Source organism: Hemitrygon akajei, chromosome 17 (genome assembly GCF_048418815.1).
Source record: "Hemitrygon akajei chromosome 17, sHemAka1.3, whole genome shotgun sequence".
NCBI lineage: Eukaryota > Metazoa > Chordata > Chondrichthyes > Myliobatiformes > Dasyatidae > Hemitrygon > Hemitrygon akajei.
The window spans coordinates 64,407,062-64,428,703 of record NC_133140.1 but is presented as its reverse complement, the minus strand read 5'-3'; the positions used below and the strand labels follow the sequence as shown (position 1 = coordinate 64,428,703).

General features: G+C 39.8%; 1 protein-coding gene across 1 annotated transcript in view; it reads right to left on the bottom strand.

Annotated features, from left to right (window-relative positions):
• The window catches only part of gan (gigaxonin), a 113,762-nt gene that overhangs the window by 59,920 nt on the left and 32,200 nt on the right, over window positions 1-21,642 (bottom strand). Inside the window, exons 4-8 of the mRNA XM_073070307.1 lie at window positions 20,097-20,311; window positions 17,872-17,993; window positions 16,371-16,483; window positions 14,699-14,848; window positions 4,184-4,320 (exon numbers count right to left, since the gene is read on the bottom strand). Of these exons, the coding sequence (XP_072926408.1) occupies window positions 4,184-4,320; window positions 14,699-14,848; window positions 16,371-16,483; window positions 17,872-17,993; window positions 20,097-20,311 (737 nt within the window). The remainder of the gene's footprint in view (window positions 1-4,183; window positions 4,321-14,698; window positions 14,849-16,370; window positions 16,484-17,871; window positions 17,994-20,096; window positions 20,312-21,642) is intronic.

Genomic DNA, 21,642 nt, shown 5'->3' with positions numbered 1-21,642 from the left:
AATCTGAATTATTTAATACCAATTTTAAAATGGCAAATGCAGAAAAATGATTACAGGTCTATTTCAGTGATGAGGTCAAATTGTCTATTGTCTTAGAACTGATGGTCTCAATGGCTTTTATTTGGAGCAGAATATTTAGTACTGCACTAAAATTAGCTAATTAATGTTTTACCTGCAAAACAGAAAAAAATCACAAATTAACCAATTAAAAATTGCTGAATATCCATTACCAATTTATTCAGACTTTACAATCATGTTATTCTAATAAAGCATTAGTTGCAGAACTGAAGCTAAGAAGTCCAATACTGCAACTGAGGATTTCTGTCCCAAACCACTTAACGAGTTGATGTTAAGGGAAATCATGATTTGACAGGTAACATAAATTTATGATAAATAATGTTTGATTAATTTTTGAATTATTTGAGGAATGGTGTAAATATGTCGAATCAGCAGATGTGAGGCCTCTGCATATTCACTTCCACACAATTGTATCTTTGATGAAATTCCTCACAGTAGGCTGCCAAAAAGGACTGAACACATGAAATTCGAAGCAATATGCCAGGATAATTAAGAACTGGTTCATAGATATAAAACAGAGAAGGAATAAATTTTTCAGGTTTGCTGGATGTGACTAGTGGCTTATCAAAGGAATTGTTAGCCCCATCTATTTAAAATCATTATTAACAATTCGACTAAGTGTCCTAAATGTAACTTCTCCAAGTTTGCTGATAACACAAGACTAGGGCAGAATGTGAGTCCTAATGAGGATTGAAAGGCTTCAGTAGGTTGTAGACCACTGACTGAGTAGTCAATTACATGGTTAGGTGAAGTGCAATCTGGAAAAAAGTGATGACATCCACCTTACTGGGGAAAAAAAAATCAAAAATACTGAGTGGCTTTTAAAAAAATGGTGAGAATAGAACTAGAATCAGAATCAGGTTTAATATCACCAGTGTATGCCGTGGAATTTGTTAACTTTGTAGCAGCATTGCAACGCATCAATGCATGATAATATAGAAAAATTAAAAAAGTAAATCAAATACAATAAGTATGTATGTATATTAAATAATTAAATTAAAAATAGCAGAAAAACATAAATAATAAAAGTAAGGTATTGTTCATGAGTTCAATGTCCATTTAGGAATTGGATGGCAGAGGGGAAGAAGCTGTTTCTGAATCACTGAGTGCCTTCAGACTTCTGTACCTCCTTCCTGAAAGTAACAATGAGAAGAGGGCATGTCCTGAGTAATGGGGTCCTTATGACACACACTGCCTTTCTGAGGTTTACCAAGATTGAGCTAATTTTACATCAATCTGTAGCTTCTTTCAATCCTATGCAGTAGCTCTCCCCACCCTCCATGCCAGACAGTGATGCAGCCTGCCAGAATGCTCTCTGTAGAAGTTTTTGAGTGTTTCAAGTGACAAACCAGATTTCCTCAAATTCCTAATGAATTTGCTGTTGCCTTGCCTTCTTTATAGCTACATCAATATGTTGGGACCAGGTTAGATCCTCAGAGATTTTGATACCCATGAACTTGAAATTGTTCACCCGTCTCCACTTCTGATCCCTCTATGAGGATTGGGTTGCGTTCCCTCATCCTACCCTTTCTGAAGTCCACAATCAGCTCTTTGGTCTTACTGACATTGACGTTGAGTGCAACCATCCAGAGACAGAGAAGCAGTTTCAGCGACAGGTTGCTATCGATGCAATGCTCCTCAGACAGGATGAAGAGATCAATACTCCCCAATGCCATTCGGCTTTACAATTCAACCGCCAGGAGTAAGATATGTTAAAGTGCCGGGGTTAGGACTCAATGTATTTAAGTAAACTACTTAAGAACTTTTTAAAAGCTATTATTAATGCTTTTTGCGAGGGTGATTTTAGATGCATATCATATTTTTACTGAGTTAAGTATTGTATGTAATTAGGTTTGCTACAATAAGTGTATGGGACATTGGAAAAAATGTTGAATTTCCCCATGGGGATGAATAAAGTATCTATCTATCTATCAAAGTTGTTGCTGCTACACCACTCAACTAGCAGGTGTATTTCATTTCTGTATGTCCTCTCGTCTCCATGTGAGATTCTGCCAACAATGGTTATATCCCCAGCAAGTTTAGAGATGGCCACACAGTCACAGGTATAGAGAGAGCATCGCCGAGGTGCGCAGCAGTTTTGGTTGTCAATGAGGAAGAGAGATTGTGAAATGCTAATGTTCAAAAGGATTTCGGAGTCCTTGTACAAAAGTCAATGAAAACTAGAATACCGAAACAGCAAGAAGTTTTAGAAGGCAAACACTGCAAGAAGATCCAAATATAAAAGATGTATTATTATAAATATATAAACCACAACAAAGCCATAACTGGATTTTTGTGTACAATGTTCATCTTCTTACGTAAAAAAAAATACACATGCGCTAGACTAACCCCTGGGATGACACACCCATGTTATGAAGAGAGATCCAAGGACTGAAGCTTGGTCTACTCAAAAGTCCAGAAGAATGAGAGGCATCCTAAGTGAAAATTTCAACATTTCTGAAAGGCTCAGTAAAGTAGTTTGAAAGAGGAAGTGTTAGAACTAGGTACCACATTCTCATAAGGGGAAGGCTACTTAGGATTTAAGTGAGAAATGTATTCACTCAAAGGGTGATGAACTTTTGAACTTCCCTGTCACTGTGCAACTGTGATACTGTCACTCACTGAATTCAAAATCCATAAAATATCCAGCTAGAAAGGGTGCAGAGGAGATTTACAAGGATGTTGCCTGGATTGGGGAGCATGCCTTATGAGAATAGGTTGAGAGAACTCGGCCATTTTTCCTTGGAGTGAGGTGACTTGGGCGAGAGGTGACTTGATAGAGGTGTATAAGATGATGAGAAGCATTGATCATGTGGATAGTCAGAGGCTTTTTCCCAGGGCTGAAATGGCTAGCATGAGAGGGCACAGTTTTAAGGTGTTTGGAAGTAGGTACAGAGAGGATATCAGGGGTAAGTTGTTGTTTTGGTTTGGGTTTTTTTTTAAACGCAGAGAGTGGTGATTGCATGGAATGGGCTGCCAGCAACGGTGGTAGAGGCGGATATGATAGAATCTTTTAGGAGACTCCTGGACAGGTATATGGAGCTCAGAAAAATAGAGGGCTATGGGTAACCCTAGGTAATTTCTCAGGTAAGGACATATTCGGCACAGCTTTGTGGGCCCAAAGGTCCTGTATTGAGCTGTAGGTTTTCTATGCTTCTAAGATCAAGGGTATGAATGGCCTGTTCCTGTTTGTATTTCTTATGCTGCTATGTCATTACTACAGACAAAATACTACATTTAAAAGGTATTTTAAAGCATTTTATAAAAACTGCACTATATCTGTGTTGTGTTAGTACTTTAGAAGTATCTTCTTAAAAAAGCCTTTTAAAATTTCTAATTTAAAAGGTGCTTATTTCATTAAAATGGAAACTTTACCAAAAGGGATTTACTGTGAGACACTGACTTTAACATTATAATTCCCAATGTTAATAATACTCTCTCCAGTCATACAACTCAGTTATTTTATGACATTAATTTTAGTGAATCTTTCCAGTTGGTTTGCTGCAACAATGTGTTAACAACTGGTTAAACCAGTATTAATCATTTGAAAAGTTATCAAAGTAAAGAGCAGGATGTTTAACTGTTATGCAGAGCCGTTTAGATCTTTAAAAACAGAGCGGTAATTGTGGTTATTGTGTCAGAATGAAGTTTTCAGGAAGACTTGGTTCCTTGCAATTCCAGGTGCAGCCTCCTACAAAATAACATTGCAGCAAACAAAGCCAAAGTATACCCAAGGGCCACAGTACAAATGTTGGAACTAACTGCTGTTTAACTTTCCACAATACAATCATTTGTTTAAAATGGCTATCGTTTTAAAAATTGCAAAAGGAAACCACAACTGCATCACATCATTGCTCCACTTTTCATTTACTAATGCCACTAAGTTCTTTAGTGTCATATTAAGGAGACTAAATTTCCTTTGAAGTTTGCTCAGACAATTTGTTGCAATCAGTATTGTTGCCTTCTCCCATGAAAACAGATATATCAAAATCATTCCTGATGAAGGGTCTTGGCCCCAAAACATTGATTCTTTATTCTTCTCCAAAAAATAAATTCCGTGCACAGTAAGCGACTTAGAAAGATAGGTATGTAATAATACACTAACCTTTTTTCTTTCAATGGGCAGATAGCCGTCCATTGTTGAGTCTTGGGATCATAACACTCAACAGACTCAAATAATTTTCCATATGAGCCACCACCCATTGCATAAATCTTTTTCTTCATAGCTGCATAGCAGCCAATCTGTAGAAACAAAAAAAAATTGGAAAATTCAACCCTTCCAGCATTCACCACAATTTACAAACAACCTTAGCCATTTTTTCCAGAGAATTTCACAAACAGCTCTAGAATACTGAAATGTTAAAACTGAATGTCTGTATTTCTACAATATGGACAATGTTAATTACATTTTATATCTGAATCACAACCAGAAATCCACACTTCATTTTTATTATTTTTCTAGCCACATTGTCAAATCATGCAGAATTATTTTTGCAAAGGTGTTGTTTCATGGACATTGCACCATCTTGATAATTTAACCATATGTGAACCTGAACCATATTCAAGATGGCTGACAACACTACTGTCATTGGCCAAATCAAAGGTGGTAGTAAATCAGCATATAGGAGGGAGATTGAAAATTTGGCTGAGTGGTGCCATAATAACAACCTCTCACTCAATATCAGCAAGACCAGGGAGCTGACTATTGACTTCAGGAGGAGGAAACCAGAGATCCATGAGCCAGTACTCATCAAAGATCAGAGGTGCAAAAGGTCAGCCGCTTTAAATTTCTTGGGCTCTGCATCCAAGTGCAATTAGGAAGAAAGCACTGTAGTGCCTCTACTTTCTTAGAGTTAGTAGAGATTTGGGTTGAGATCTAACACTGATAAACTTCTATAGATGTGTGTGTGGAGAGGGGAGAATATTGACTGGCTGCATCACGGTCTGGTATGGAAATACCAATATCTTTGAAAAGAAAATCCTACAAAAAGTAGTGGTATGGCCAGAGCATTACAGGTAAAGCCAGGAAGGAGGTACAAGAGCCTCAGGATGCACATCACCATGTACATGAATAGTTATTACCCCTCAGCCATCTGGCTCTTGAACTAAAGAGGATAACTTCCCTCAGCTTTGCTTTACTGAAATGTTCCCCTAACCTATGGACTCACTTTCAAGGACTCTTCATCTCATGTTCTCGAAATACATTATAATTTATTAGTATAATGATTTCTTTCTGTATTTGCTTAGTTTGTGTCTTATGCACACTGGATGAAGTTGAAGCACTCTTTCATTGATTCTATTATGGTTATTATTCCATTATGGATTTATTGAGTATGCCCATAAGCAAATGAATCTCAGGGTTGTATATGGTGACAAATATATTCTTTGATAATAAATTTACTTTGAACTTTGAACAATGAATCAATGGAAAAAAATACCACATCAGAAATGAAACTAGTGGCTTTCAAACTGATATCAGTGTAAATGAAATGTAATGAGAACTTTTCTCTTCCAATCAGTCCACTGGTCTTAAGGACAAGGAAGAATTACTTCTTCACTCTTGCTCAGAAATGCAGACTGCCACAACTGGGGAAAAAGTGTTTGATGGGATGAATCGATAGATAATATGAAAATTGTGCATTCATTCGACCAATTTATTCTTTATAAACTAGGGCTCCATATTCAATATTCTCAAAGCATTCCCAGATTCTTAATTTTGATAAATCACAACCAGAGGTTCCCATGAGGCCAAGAGTAAATTACATTCAAGAAGACTTGAAAATATCCTTTATCCTCCTAGTAAAGAGTGGGGAATGGATCTTATTTTTATGAACATGGAGGGCAAGATTATTATTTTTTTTTAAAGAGTTCTGCGAATAAAACAGTGATGACTTATAGACTGTCTTCTTGGACATGCAATATAAAAACAGAGCAGCTAACAAGAGGAAAATTGAGTCATCAGCCCCTGATAATCAATGGTATTGCCATGACTGAATCCTTCACCATCAATATTCTGGAGATTACCATTGATGAGAAACCCAACTGGTGTGGCCATGTATACAATGGGGCCACAAGAGCAGATCAGAGTTTAGGAATCTTGTGGTGAATTAACTCATTTATTTCAAAAAGCCTGTCTACCATCTACAAGGCTCAAGTCAGGAGTGTGATGTGTTATGATCGCAGCCCCCTCCTTCTTGAGAATCGCAAGATCGCTATTAATTCAGGTCTTGGACCCAGGAAATGAGAGAGAATCCTCAAGGTTTTGGAATGTGTCCTGGCCCCTCAGCAAGACAAAGCCACGGATTTGGCCATTGTTTCTTGGAGACACCTTTGTGGATTGCGATCCTATACGTGCCAGCCCTCAGGGCAACGTGGGCTGGGCGACGGGGAGAGATTGCATCATCCCAACCTGATTGACATCTGAGACCCCGTGAGTCCAGATAAAAAGAGGGGCTGTAGAGACGGCCCCTCAGACGCACCAGAAGAGACGCTAGCGATCCCGTAATAGCGGGCAGCCATTTGAAGAAAGCCACGTGCGTTCGGTTCCCGTTGACTGGGAGCCGGTGGCTGATACCACAGAAACGACTTTCTTGAACTAATAACGGGAAACCAACTCCCCCGACACATCGGATCGGCCTCATCAAAAGACCCGGGCAAGTTTCTCTTCTCATAAATCTCTCTCTCTCCAACAAGTGAAAACCCAGCGGTCCCCAAAGGCTAAAGCCTGCATGAACTTGAGAGACTTTTATATTTCCATCAGACAATATTTATCCCCTAGACAAACGACAGAGCTACTTCTTATTGATGATTATTACTATACCCGCGCTTTAGATTGAGTATTGACGACGTATATTATCTGAATGTTTGTATTAACCTTACTCTTGTGCCCCTTTATAAATAAAAACTTTTAAAAATAGTACCATCAGACTTCAATGGACCTCTCTATCTTTGCTGGTAAGTGACCCAGTTACGGGGTTCGTAACAGATGGAATATTCTCTAATTGCCTACATGAGTGCAGTTCCAAAAACAATCAAGGAACTATATAACGGGCAACTTGACAGGCACCCTGCCTCCGACACACAGTAGCAGCATTGTGTATCATCTACTGGATGCGCTGCATTGCAGCCACTCACCAAGGTTCCTTAGACAGCTCCTTCCAAACCATCAAGCTCCACCAGCTGCAAGTGCAAGGACAGTAAAAGCAGGGGAAACCATCAGCTGAAAGTTGTCCTCAAGCCACACACCACCCTGACCTGGACATATCCACCCAGTGGCCACTTTATTAGATAATTCCTCTAATTAAGTGGCCATTGAGAGTATAAGACCTTAAGACATAGAAGCAGAATTAGGCCATTCAGCATATCAAGTCTGCTCCACCATTCCATCATGGCTGATCCCGGATCCCACTCAACCGCATACATCTGCCTTCTCACCATATCCTTTGATGTCCTGACTGATCATCAACTTCTGTCTTACGAACTTGCCCTCTCCCGCAGTTTGTGGCAGAGCATTCTACAGATTTACTATTCTCTAGCTAAAAATATTCCTCCTTACCTCAATTTTGAGGCTGTCATCTAGTTCTGAATACCCCCACCAGAGGAAACATCTTCTCCATATCCACCTTATCTAGTCCTTTCAACATTCGGTAGGTTTCAATGAGATCGTCCCGCATTCTTCTAAATTCCAGTGAGTGCAGGCCCAAAGCTGCCAAATGCTCCTCATATGTTAACCCCTTCGTTCCTGGTGAACCTCCTCTAGACTCTCTCCAATAACAACACATCCTTTTCTGAGGTATGGGGCCCAAAACTTGCCAATACAGGTTTCCCCCACTATCCGAAGGTAGAGCGTTCCTATGAAATAGCTCGTAAGCTGGAATGTCCTTAAGTGAATAAGCAATTACCATTTATTAATATGGGAAAAATTTGTGAGCATTCCCAGACCCAAAAAATAACCTACAAAATCATGCCAAATAACTCATTAAGACCTAAAATAACAGTAACATATAGTAAAAGCAGGAATGATATGATAAATACACAGCCTATATAAAGTAGAAATGCTTTTCTGTACATTGCAGCACTGTCTAGCGTAGTGAAAATCTCACTACGTAGCGGAAGCAGTCTCTCCAGTAACCTTTAAGCTATGAAGCTGCCAAATCATACCAATTAACACATAAAAATTCACAGCCTACATAAAGTAGAAATAATGTACGTACAGTGTAGTTTCACTTACCGGAATCAGGAAGCCAGCAAGCACACTGATGATGGTGTGTTAGGCTGAATCATCGGAGTTGGGGTGCTCAGCAATTTTTTCCAATAAATTGCAGTTTCATCACAATTAACACAATTAAACACTTGCTGATATGGATAACCACCTTCTATAATTATTTTCTTCAAATCTGCTGGGAACTTTTCGGCAGCTTCAATATCAGCCGAAGCACTCTCTCCAGTAAACTTTAAGCTATGAAGCTGCCCTCGCCTCAGAAACCAATCAAACCACCCATGACTACCTTTAAATTCCACTTTCTGAACACTTTCATCACCATCGTCCAGTGATTTCTGTTTCAGCTTATTAAAAAGACTGACTGATTTCTCCTGAAGTATAAGATAACTTAATGGAACACCACACTTTGTACACCCATCAATCCACTCAAGCAACAGACTTTCCATTTTATCTATTATCGGATACCACTTTGCTACGAGCAGGACCAACAGTAACATCGGCAGCTTTCACGATTCTTTTGCTCTGCGTATAAATACTGTAGTACGAATGGTGAGCGCAGGCGAGATCAACGTGTGGACAATGTCCTTACTTCGTTCACCACGATCGAAACGCTTAATTATGTCTAGTTTTACGGTAAGTGTCATACCTTTACGAGCTCTTTTAGGCTTTTCTGATACCTTAGAACTCACCTTGCTAACGGATGCACAAAATAAATCGACATAAAGCACAGATGCTCACAGGCACGTGTTTAAGCAATGCTAGCTAGAATGCAGTTCCGGGGGAGGAACTTGGCTGCTCGGGGCGCGCGCTGCCTTTTCTTGTAACAGTGAAAACACCTTCTGTTAGCGAAACAGGTAACTAACGTAGGGCTTTCGTAACAGCGAGGTGTCGTAAAGCGAACGTTCGAAAAACAGGGACCAGCTGTACTCCAAATGTGACCTGTCTACTGTCTTAAGAAGGCTCAGCATTATCTCCTTGGTTTTATATTCTATTCCCCTTGAAATATATGCCAACATTGTGTTTGCCTTCTTTACCATAGACTCAACCTGTAAATTAACCATCTGGGAATCCTGCACCAGACTGCCAGGTCCTTCTGCACCTCTGATGTTTGAACCTTCTCCCCCATTTAGATAACAGTCTGCACTATTGTCCTTTTACCAAAATGCATTATGATATATTTCCAAACACTGTATTCCATCTGCTACTTTTTTTTGTCCGTTCTTCCAATTTGTCCAAGTCCTGGTACAATCGCATTGCTTCCTCAGCACTACCTACACCTGCACCTATCTTTGTATCATCTGCAAACTTTGCCACAAAGCCAACAATGCCACTGTCTAGATCACTGAGAAACAATGTGAAAAGCAGTGGTTCCAATACTGACTCCTGAGGAACAACACTAGTCACCAGTAGTCAACTGGAAAAGGCCGCTTTTATTCTCATTTGCTGCCTCCAGTCTGTCAGCCATTCCACTATACATGCCAATGTATTTCCTGTAACGCCATAGGATTTTATCATGTTAAGCAGCCTCATGTGTGGCACCTTATGAAACGCCTTCTGAAAATCCATGTAAATGACATCCACTGCCTCTCCTTTGTCCATCCTGCTTGTTACTTCCTCAAAGAGTTCTAAATGATTTGTCAGGCAAGATTTCCCTTTACAGAAACCATGCTGACTTTGACTTATTTTATCATTATTCTCCAAGTACCTCAAAACCTCATCCTTAGTAATAGACTCCTACACTTTCCTAATCACTGAGGTTAATCGAACTGGCCTATCATTTCCCTTCTTTTGCATTCCTCCCTTCTTAAAGGGTGGAGTGACATTTGCAATCTTCCAGTCTTTGGGACCGTGCCAGAATCAAGTGATTCTTGAAACACCATGACCAATGCATCCGTTATCCCTTCAGCAACCTCTCTCAGGTTACCTAGCACTTTCTCTTTTGTAATAGCAATGGCGCTCACTCCTGCTCCCTGACACTCACAGACCTCTGGCACACTGCTAGTGTCTTCCACAGTGAAGACAGATGCAAAGTACCCATTAAGTTCATTTGCCATTTCTTTGTCCCCCATTATTACCTCACCAGCTTCATTTTCCAGTGGTCCAATATCAACTCTCGCCTCCCCATTCCCAACGGGTCCAGCAAATCTGCTCACAAGAATATTGATCCCCTCGGTTTCAAGTGCAACACATCCCTTTTGTACAGGTCCCATCTGCCCCAAGTGCTCTTAATTATCCAGAAATCTGAATCCCTGCCCCCTGCTCCAATTCTTCAGCCACGCATTTATTTGCTACCTCATTCTATTCCTATCCTCACTGTCGTCTGGCACTGGCAGCAATCCTGAGATTACTACCCTTGAGGTCCTGCTTCTCAGCTTCCTTCCTAACTCCCTATATATTTTTTCAGGACCTCCTCCCTTTCTCTTCTTATGTTTGTTCCAATATGTACCACGTCTTCTGGCTGCTCATCCTCCCTTTTCAGAATATTGTGGACATGTCCAGAAACATCTCGGACCACCATCTGAGTTTCCTTTTCGCATCCACAGAATCGCCTATCTGTCCCCCTGACTATAGAGTCCCCTATAACTGCTGCCATCCTCTTCAGTTCCCTCCCCTTCTGAGCTACAGTACCAGGCTCAATGCCAGAAGTATGGCCGAGGTTGCTTCCCCCAGGTAGGTCATCCCCTCCAACAGTACTGAAAATGGAGTACTTATTGTTGAGGGAGGCAGCCAAGGATCTGACATTCCCCCTTCCCTCTCCTGACAGTCACCCATTTATCTGTCTCTTGTAGCCTTGGGGTGACTACCTCCCTGTAGCTCCTGACTATCACTGCCTCACTTTCCCTAACAAGCCAAAGATCATTGAACAGCAGCTCCCTAAGATGGTCCCTAAGGAGCTGCACCTCGATGCACCTGGTGCAGATGTGGCTGTCAGGGAGGCTGGAAGTCTCCTGGAAATCCCATATCTGACAGCCAGTACAGAACACTGGCTCTACAGAGATACTCTCGTCCTCTCTGGAGCCGAATAAGAAATAAGGAACGAATTTACCTAGACTCCACCTGTACTTGCCGAAGCCCTATTTGAGCCGAAGCCTTCCTACTCTGCCTCATACTACTCTGATGACCACTCCGTGAAGCGGTACCTTTCTTTTACAGAGTCTGGGTTCCCTCTCAAAAATCTTTGTCAGACCTGCAGAGGAACACTCCTGTTGAGTCTGCACAGTACTCCAATCAATGTTCATGGTCCTCTGCTTCTGTAGCCCATCCACTTCAAGGTTCAATGTAGTATGTGTTGAAAGATGCTCTTCTGCAAGCCACTGTTATAAAGCTTGGTTATTTGAGCTACCATCACATTCCTGTTGGTCTGGCCATCTTCCTCTCACTTTCACAAGGCATTTTCACCCAAAGAAACACTGCTCACTGAATATGTTTTGTTTTTCGCTCCATTGTCTGCAAATTCTAGAGATTGCTTTGCATGAAAATCCCAGGAGATAGGCGATTTCTGAGCTACTCAGAACCATCCCATCTGGCACCAACAATCTTTCCACGGTCAGATTCATTTAGATCACATTGCTTCAACATTCTGATGTTTGGTCTGAACAATAACTGCAGATCTTGACCATGTACAGTTCTGGTCACCGAATTATAGGAAAGATGTCAACAAAACAGAATACAGAGAATACAGAGCAGATTCACTAGAATGTTACCTAGGTTTCAGCACCCAAGTTACAGGGAAAGGTTGAACAAGTTAGGTCTTTATTCTTTGGAGCGTAGAAGGCTCAGGGGGGACTTGATAGAGGTATTTAAAATTATGAGGGGGATAGATAAGAGTTGACATGGATAGGCTTTTTCCATTGAGAGTAGAGGAGATTCAAACAAGAGGACATGAGTTGAGAGTTAGGGGGCAAAAGTTTAAGGGTAACACAAGGGGGAATTTCTTTACTCAGAGTGGTAGCTGTGTGGAACAAGCTTCCAGTAGAAGTGGTAGAGGCAGGTTCGGTATTGTCATTTAAAGTAAAATTGGATAGGTATATGGACAGGAAAGGAATGGAGGGTTATGGGCTGAGTGCGAGCCAGTGGGACTAGGTGAGAGTAAGCGTTCGGCACGGACTAGAAGGGCCAAGGTGGCCTGTTTCCATGCTGTAATTGTTATATGGTTATATGCTTTTATGCACTGAGTTGCTGCCACATGATTGGCTGATTAGATATTTTATTAACAAGCAGATGTACAGGTGTACCTAATAAAGTGGCCATTGAGTGTATTGCTGTTCCTTGATTGTCACTAAGTCAAAATCCTGGAACTCCATCCCCATCTGCATTGTGTACATACCTATCCCCAATGGACTGCAGCAGCTCACCACCACCTTCACAATGGCAGTTATGGTTGAGCAAATGACTGCGGGCCCAGCCTGCGAAGCCCACGTTCCTACAACTGTGTTAAATGAATAATAAGAATGAACCTATTAACCCCACATCTCCAACATGCGGAAGGAAACTCTAGCAGAGGGAGCAAACGCACAGACAGAACATGCAAACACCACAGGGAAAGCACCGGAAGTCGCAGATGAATCCTAGTGGCTGTAGTTGTGAGACAGTTAACTCTACCAACTGTGTCACGTTGGTAGATGATAATTAACATACGGTTGTTCATTTAATGAATGAGGCTTAGTTGGGCACTTTAAAAGTAAAATACATAAATTCCAAACCCCATTTCCAGAAAAGTTCGGATATTTTCCAAAATGCAATAAAAACAAAAATCTGTGATATGTTAATTCACGTGAACCCTTATTTAACTGACAAACGTACAAAGAAAAGACTTTCAATAGTTTTACTGACCAACTTAATTGTATTTTGTAAATATACACAAATTGAGAATTTGATGGCTGCAACACACTCAACAAAAGTTGGGACAGAGTTAAAATAAGATTGAAAAGTGCACAGAATATTCAAGTAACAGCAGTTTGGAAGACTCCACATTAGGCAGGCTAATTGGTAGCAGGTGAGGTATCATGACTGGGTATAAAAGTAGCGTCCATCAAAGGCTCAGTCTTTGCAAGCAAGGATGGGTCGTAGCTCACCCCTTTGTGCCAAAATTTGTGAGAGAATTGTTAGTCAGTTCAAAAGGAACATTTCCCAATGCAAGATTGTAGAGAATTTAGGTCTTTCAACATCTACAGTACATAATATTGTGAAAAGATTCAGAGAATTCAGAGACACCTCAGTGCGTAAAGGGCAAGGTCGGAAACTACTGTTGAATGCACGTGATCTTCGAGCCCTCAGGCGGCACTGCCTAAGAAAGCATCATGCTACTGTGACAATTATAGCCACCTGGGCTCGGGAGTACTTTGGAAAACCATTGTCACTTAACACAGTCCGTCGCTGCATCCAGAAATGCAACTTGAAACTGTATTACGCAAGGAGGAAGCCATACATCAACTCTATGCAGAAACACCGGCGAGTTCTCTGGGCCCAAGATCATCTCAGATGGACCAAAAGACTGTGGTACCGTGTGTTGTGGTCAGATGAGTCCACATTTCAGCTAGTTTTCGGAAAAAACGGGCATCGAGTTCTCCGTGCCGAAGATGAAAATGGCCATCCTGATTGTTATTAGCAAAAGGTGCAAAAGGCAGCATCTGTGATGGTATGGGGGTGCTTCAGTGCCCACGGCATGGGTGAGTTGCATGTATGTGAAGGTACCATTGACTCTGAGGCGTATATTAGGATTTTAGAGAGACATATGTTGTAATAAAGGCGATGTCTTTTCCCGGGACGTCCATGCTTATTTCAGCAGGACAATGCCAGACCACATTCCGCACAGGCTACAACAGCGTGGCTTTGTAGACACAGAGTGTGTGTGCTTGACTAGCCTGCTGCCAGTCCAGATCTATCTCCTATTGAAAATGTATGGCACATCATGAAGAGGAGAATCAGACAACGGAGACCACGGACTGTTGAGCAGCTGAAGTCTTATATCAAGCAAGAATGGACAAAATTTCCATTGCAAATCTACTACAATTAGTATCCTCAATTCCAAAATGATTAAAAAGTGTTACTAAAAGAAAAGGTGATGTAACACAATGGTAAACATGCCTCTGTCCCAACTTTTGTTGAGTGTGTTGCAGCCATCAAATTCTAAATTTGTGTATATTTACAAAATACAATTAGGTTGGTCAGTAAAACTATTAAAAGTCTTTTCTTCGTACTTTTGTCAGTTAAATAAAGGTTCACGTGAATTAACATATCACAGATTTTTGTTTTTATTGCATTTTGGAAAATATCCCAACTTTTCTGGAAATGGGGTTTGTAAAAGAGATCAACCGGATAGCAACTGCACAATTCACCACGTAGTAACAGAAGAAATAATAATGTTCTCAACATAAAAATAAATCAAGTGCCTCTCACCTTTCGCACCATAGTCATATTAGGTTGCTTTGTCCAAGTTCTAGTGTGAATGTCATAGGCCTCCATAGATAACAGCTCCTTTTCACCATCTTCACCTCCCAGTACATACAGAACTCCATCTATTGCCACAATTCCAAAGTTGTGCCTTGCCTGAAAACAAATTTATGTTTAATATGAGATAATCAACTTGAATACGATATCCTGATCTGCTTTGTTCTGGAAATGATTGTTTCTTTGAGAGATCTTGGAAGAGTTAACAAAAAAGACAAATCATATTCCAGTTTCGTTATTTGCCTGTTTCTGCCAGTCTAAATCTATCTGTTGCTGATGCTTCCATTCATTCCTTTTGCCATGCTCAACGATTACCAGTATGATGTGGCAGGCAAAGATGATTTGTTGCACAGAATTTTAAAAAGTTAAGGATAATGCACTCAGTCTCAGTCACAAAATAATTAGCTATTTTAATTAGTGTTGTTTTTGTAATACATGGAAGAGGAAAACCTACTGCGTAAAAACAGTTAATGTTAAGAAGTCTAATGATGACTAACACCATGTCTGACAAAGTCAACCATAAGTCCCTCTTATAAGCCATTTTGGAAAACTGGTATGACTCAAAATGAATGATGTAAAAAATTTTAAAACGTCATAAAAAGCATCAAATTTCATTCAGTAATCATGGATTCAAGATTGTTTGATGCCATATCCTGTACAGAAGTATAAAGGAGAACAAAATAATTGTTACTCCCAATTTGATGCAGCTCAAAAAATGCGTAAGATTAAGAGTACAATTATAATTAAAGAAACACGATAAATATAAATACATAGATTGTCCGTTTGTCTATAAAGTGATGCTAGGCACAGGAGTGTCTACACGAGGTAACTGACAGGAGATAATAAAGTAGTGGTGGTTGTGGAGGTGGAGGTGTGGAGGAGGTGATCAGCCTCCCTGCTTGGTGGTGCTAGCATGTTTGTTGTGTAGCCTCATCTCTGATGGGAGTGGGACAAACAGTCCATGAGCATGTAACTGGCCCTTTCCAGGAACTTTCTGTATACATGTCCTTGATGGCAGGTAGGCTGGTTCCACTAATGTGACGGGCAGTTTTGACTACATGTTGTAGAACTCTATCAGCCACAGTGCAGTTTCCGTACCAAGCAGTGAAGCAGTTTTGTTAGGATTCTCTCTGCTATGCATCTGTAGAATGACATGAGATTGGATTTACACAGTCCAGCTCTCTTCAGACTCCTCGGAGAGTAGAGCCATTGACGAGGTTTCCTGATTGCTTGGATGTGTTCTATTACCGTGAGAGGTTAAATAAGTTGTGCACTCCCAGGAGTTTGAAACTGTTTGCAGTTTCTATTGCTGTATCACCAATGTAAAGGAGGGTGTGAGTGGTGCGAGGTCTGTAGTTGATAACCATCTCCTTTGGCTTGCTTACATTAAGGAAGAGGTTATTTGCCTAGGACCAGGCCTTGAGCTCGTCAACCTCCTCTCTGCAGGCCATCTCATTGTTGTTGGTGCTGAGCTCTATCATTGTCGTGTCATTGGCAAACTTGAGAATGTGATTACTTGAGAGCTGGCTGTGCAGTCATGTGTGAGCAGAGTGTACAGCAATGGGCTCAGCGCACTGGGATCAAGACATTGTTGAATAATGTTCTGAATGCAGACACTCACCTCATTCATTTGGGGAATGGGACTCCAGCAGTTGGTATCAGAATCATATCTCTCTCCTGAACTTAAACTCACTTTATCCAAACCCTGGCCGCCCAGTACAAAAAGGAACCCTTCTACAAGGAGAGAGAGAAAAACATTTTTCTTAATTCAAAATTCTAACTACTTTCATGAAATTGCCAACCTAATTAAGTTCATGCCCTGAGTAGGGATTGAAGTGTGCATTTGATTCAATGTCAGATATCCCGCAAAAACCTTCCAGCAGCACAAGACAGAAATTTGAATTATTAATATTTCCCACTGTAAAACTTCACAACTCCCTCGTGAACACAGAAGTCCCAAACTTATTGGGCTAAACTTGCTGGTAAATTTCCAGTAACAGAGCAGTTTCCTCAGATTTCTCAAGTACTTACACAGTGGAAACTGTTCTCAGATCCTGTGCAGTTTAGACATGCTGCACAAGTAGCAAATCTATTCATTCAGTGGAAACATACAGAGGAAAGGGAAAAATAACAAATTTGACTTTTTCTTCAATTATTTGTGACTTGAAATGGTTTATAAAGTTAAAACAACTGGAACACATAAATGAATTAAAACTTTTAATATCAATCCATTAAAAAGTAGGCATTTGAAGCCATCTCTATTGCTCAGGTCTGGGACAGTTAGGAGCAGCAATGACAACCCTCTGGCTCTGGAGAAGATACGTTTGGAGAACAGGAACATGATGGCAAGTGTAAGCAGCAAATCTAGTGCATATTTCTGTCAACCTGTTTAAAAATATATTTGAAAGCTAAGACATTTATATGGGATGATATAAAAAGTGAAAAACTGTTAGGGATATTTTTAAGGTATTTATTTTATGTGCATTACCCATTTAAAAGGATGAACATAGTCTTACAAATAGGTAATTATTGAAACTACTCTCAGAGGTATAACCATACTGTGATTTAATGGGGAAATATCATTTGATTTTTGGCAAGACTGCAATAATGGTTTTAACAGCATGCAATGATAGTATGAGCAACTTGCAGCCAGTGCAACAAACATTTTCAAAACTATTAACAATTTAATCATGATTTCAATGCAAATATGATGGATGCTCAAAATAAATAATACAAACTCTACACAACTGTAATGTATTCAATATAATTTTTCAGTAATTAAAGATATATTTTGTTGTAACAACCTCATACAAGAGCATTTACGGATATCATCTACTGATCTATTCTAATGATGCAAGCCCCCCATATTCAACACCAAATTCAGTCCATCACCAGCACCAAATTTCACAATGCTTAGTTGTATGTCTACTTAATTCACATTAGTTTTAATCCAGAACAAAATTCAAGAAACTCCAGAGAATTTAAGCATTTACTTCATCTTTATAGAAACTGCCAGGTGGTATACAGAAAAATAATAGAGAGAGACAGAATTAGCATGCAGAGGAATTGTATGGTGTTATACTGGACTATTTCTGACAGTAAGCTCAAATGTGCAATCTCACCTGCTGACAAAATTCCATGGTTAATGCGTGCAACACTCATTGGAGCCAATTCTATCCAAAGTTGCCTGTTACGATCATATAAGGGGCACATGCATCGCATTACAGCTGTAGGCTTCCGTGTACTGAAAGATCATAAAATACAGATCGGTTTCAACACGTTTATGTTCAGGAACATGCTTTGCACTCTACATTATAAAGAAGTTGTCAGGACACCTAAAAGAAGCAGTGGTTGAAGCAGAATGCATTATAATGTTAAAAAATGAAGTGGATATATCTGGAAAGAAAATCTAAAAAACTACAAAGTAAACACAAGTAGGAATAACATAAAACTCAAAAAGAACATCTATATCATCCACTCAAAAAGGTCTCATATGTTTATAAATCCTTTCATTCTCTGTTACACAGTACAATGGATTCCAGTCAATTAGTCTATCGATTAATCAGGGCACCTATTAATTTGGGGCAACTAAGAACAAAAATGAATTGAGAAAATAACCAGGAATCCCTTTGTTTACTTGGGATACTACGCTGTGTAAATGAGACAGAAGACTGTTGCTGCAGTTTCTAACTAGCAGCAGTCATGCAAACTTTTCTGGCCATTAGACACTACACCATGCTTAGAGTGAATAGTTGCTTGTGTTTGTGTTCAAAAAGCTATGATTTTTACCACTGATAGTTGGCAAGGAACAAGCAGTAAGACATTGTAGAATTGCTTTGCTCATTGCGGTTTCAAGCATTGAGGCTTGGGGATATTAGAAACAGCCTGGAGAAAAAATACAATAAACAACTTTACTACTTCAACAAATTAGGAACTACAATGAATTTAAAGATATCAACAATCATCTTGATTGTTACAATAAAAAATTATGACTTGGAAGATGCAAGACTTGGAAAGTTTAGTTGAAAGCACTGCATGAAGGCAGTGCATTATCTGCACTAGGTACCTGTGCTAATTTTGTTCATTTATAGTCAATCAAAAGAACACGGCAGTGTGTTAATAGACTGCAATATCTGACCATGACAGGAGAGTATTTAAAGTAGAAATGCCATTGCACTGGGACAGTTCCATTCTCTCGACCTCAGAGGACTGGGCCCAGTGGTATGAGTAGTCCTCACAAACTGGGATCTTCCTCGGTTGCAGTGGATAACCGTAACTTCTTCTGTGTATTGTCATGCCCTTTGATCTCCATGAAGCGTTGCAGAACAGCCTTCTTGGCCTGTGAATGTTACTGTTGACCTCATCCACCCAGTCTACTGGAGCTAACTTCACAAGCTAGGACAGGCACGTCCCTATTTCACCAGGGTATGAGGCTTGCTGAACACCCGCACCTGGTTTAGACTGTTTGTTGAAACAGTATACTGGGATGTGGTTGCTGTCACATGCAAACAGCTACTTGGAGCCACTGCTGAGAGCTGAGTGTCTGGTGGGTACTAAAGATGAGTGAGCTGCCCCAGAATGGACACGACAAGCCCTTCACCAGAGATGCTACCCTTCCCCGACACCCCATACATTGGATGAATTCCCGTCGTTAGAACGAATGCACAGTTTTATAGTACTATAGAGCATTGGTAGTGTTCTAATTTGTTCTACATTTCGTTTAAATACTTAATTTGTTACTCAGTTAAATGGTAGTTTGCCTTTTTTTTATAGTTATCTTTTTAAATATTTCCATGAAACTTTGCCTAGTAAGGCAGTTGCTTAATTGGGTCAAAATGCACTTGTTCCAATTTGTCCCAATTAATCAGAATCCACTGTACTTTCCTTTGCTGAACATTTAAAACATTCTCCCATTTTATAAGTAATTGATTAAAAATATTTGAATCTTTTTTTTAAATCTCCATTTTTCCTCCAGACTTTATGCAACATATTACTCCACAACTCATAGCGAGTAGGTATCTTTTATTTTACTGAAGACATCATCAGTTTGTGTTGAGTCAATTTTCTCCATCAATGCTGGATACTGGACATCCTGTCAACTGATCCAATGATGCTTTGTTGTTGTATTCATACCTTAACTCATGTTCCACTTCAAGACTTTGTGCCACTCATACTCAAATCATCAGAATTTAGGAAATTTATAACAATTGCATTAAAATAAATACAATGCCAATGACACAAACAAGACAAAGTGAGTCCTTGTTGGTAAAACAGACTTTATAATTGCCGGAATAAAAAGTTAACTTTTATCATAAAAGAAAATTTAAGTCCAATTGTCAGGACTCACCTCCTTTCCTCTCCACCCACTGTTACTATGCATTCTGAATACCCTCGAGGTTTGAAGGTAGCCAGCTGGGCCTCTCCTTCTCTCTGACTGAGTGGAATATTCGTACACTCTTTGACAATTTCTCGTACCACAGGTTCATTCAGCATTTGTTCCCTCAGATAAACAGGATCCAGGCCATTTACCCACACGACAGACATCACATCTTTCATGTGAACCTAAAATTTTAATGATGCAAATATATTTGCTAAGTTTCCACAGTTTTCTAATTTCTGATAATCAATGCCCAATCCTCCCAAATTCCAACAAGAATATTTATTCAGTAAATTGAAAGCTTGTAATATAGCCTTAAACCCTGTAATGAGCAGCTGAAGCCAACATAGTAAATCCCTCTGGCCAGCAGTTGCAAAAGCATTCAACCATTCCAATGGAAGTTCCAGGCGCACATAGACCAGCTGTAATTCAGGGATTAAGTGACAGATGGCATTAAGTCCAGAGGCAAGATCTGTTTTTTCGCTATTCCTGACATTAGACCTATTAATTGCAATAAATATAGTCAGGTTCTCAAATAAGAGGCATAAAGACAAGCTACTTGTCAAAATTCTTTAGCTTTATTTCTCTTTCTGTTTTAAGATTTCTACATTGCTAACTAGCTCTTATTTTTCAATTCTTACTTAAATCAGACATTTAAAAATTGTCATCCGGCAAGTTCCACTTTGGCTTTGTCTCCTCTCAAAGCCTGTCAGAAATTGGGCTTTGCAGTGAAGCAGAATTACCACTGAGACCTCGCAGCCTAATTCCTGGACGAAGATTGACCCTAGGCCTAAACAAAGATATGGACCAGGTACAGGAAGCAGCCTCCGAACATTTTCAATCTGGTATGTACTTATCACTCTACAAGAGGCAGAGCATTTTGAAAGAGCCTGGAAAACAGAAAGAGCTCAGGGACAGGGTTTGAAACATAACGTCTTAAACATGACACATCTTCAATTCAATTTATTACTGGAATCTATGTCCACTGCAAGATTTCTGTGAGACCAATATTCAGTACATACTCACTTTCCTGGGGCCATAAAGATTATGTGCAGATTGAAAGATAAATAGTTTAGAAATCTGGCCACAATATTAGTTTGCAAAGTTACCTGGAATTCAGAGGATTAAGACTGGAGTACCAAAGAAACAAATTTCAGATTCCATCTGTTCAGAGCTAGACACTTGTTGATTTTAAAACATTTTAGTAATTTAATTTTGATCATTATTAATTTTTATTGTGGCATTACAACCCTACTAGTATAAAGAGAGTTTCCAGTGGCTTCCAATAGATTTAGTAATCAATGAAAATAAAGCTACTAATTCTTCAGCAGCCTCCTGAGATCACGAATGAGTTATGTTCTCTCCAGTTTATGGGTGATGAAGCCAATGTGAGAAACAGTATCTGCCACAGATTGGCAGAGGTTGTTGACAAGGCAGGTAGGTAGTTTGTGTAGTAATGCACTTCTTCAGTTCTTGCACTCCTGATACATGGATTACCGTTGCTCCATTCTACCTC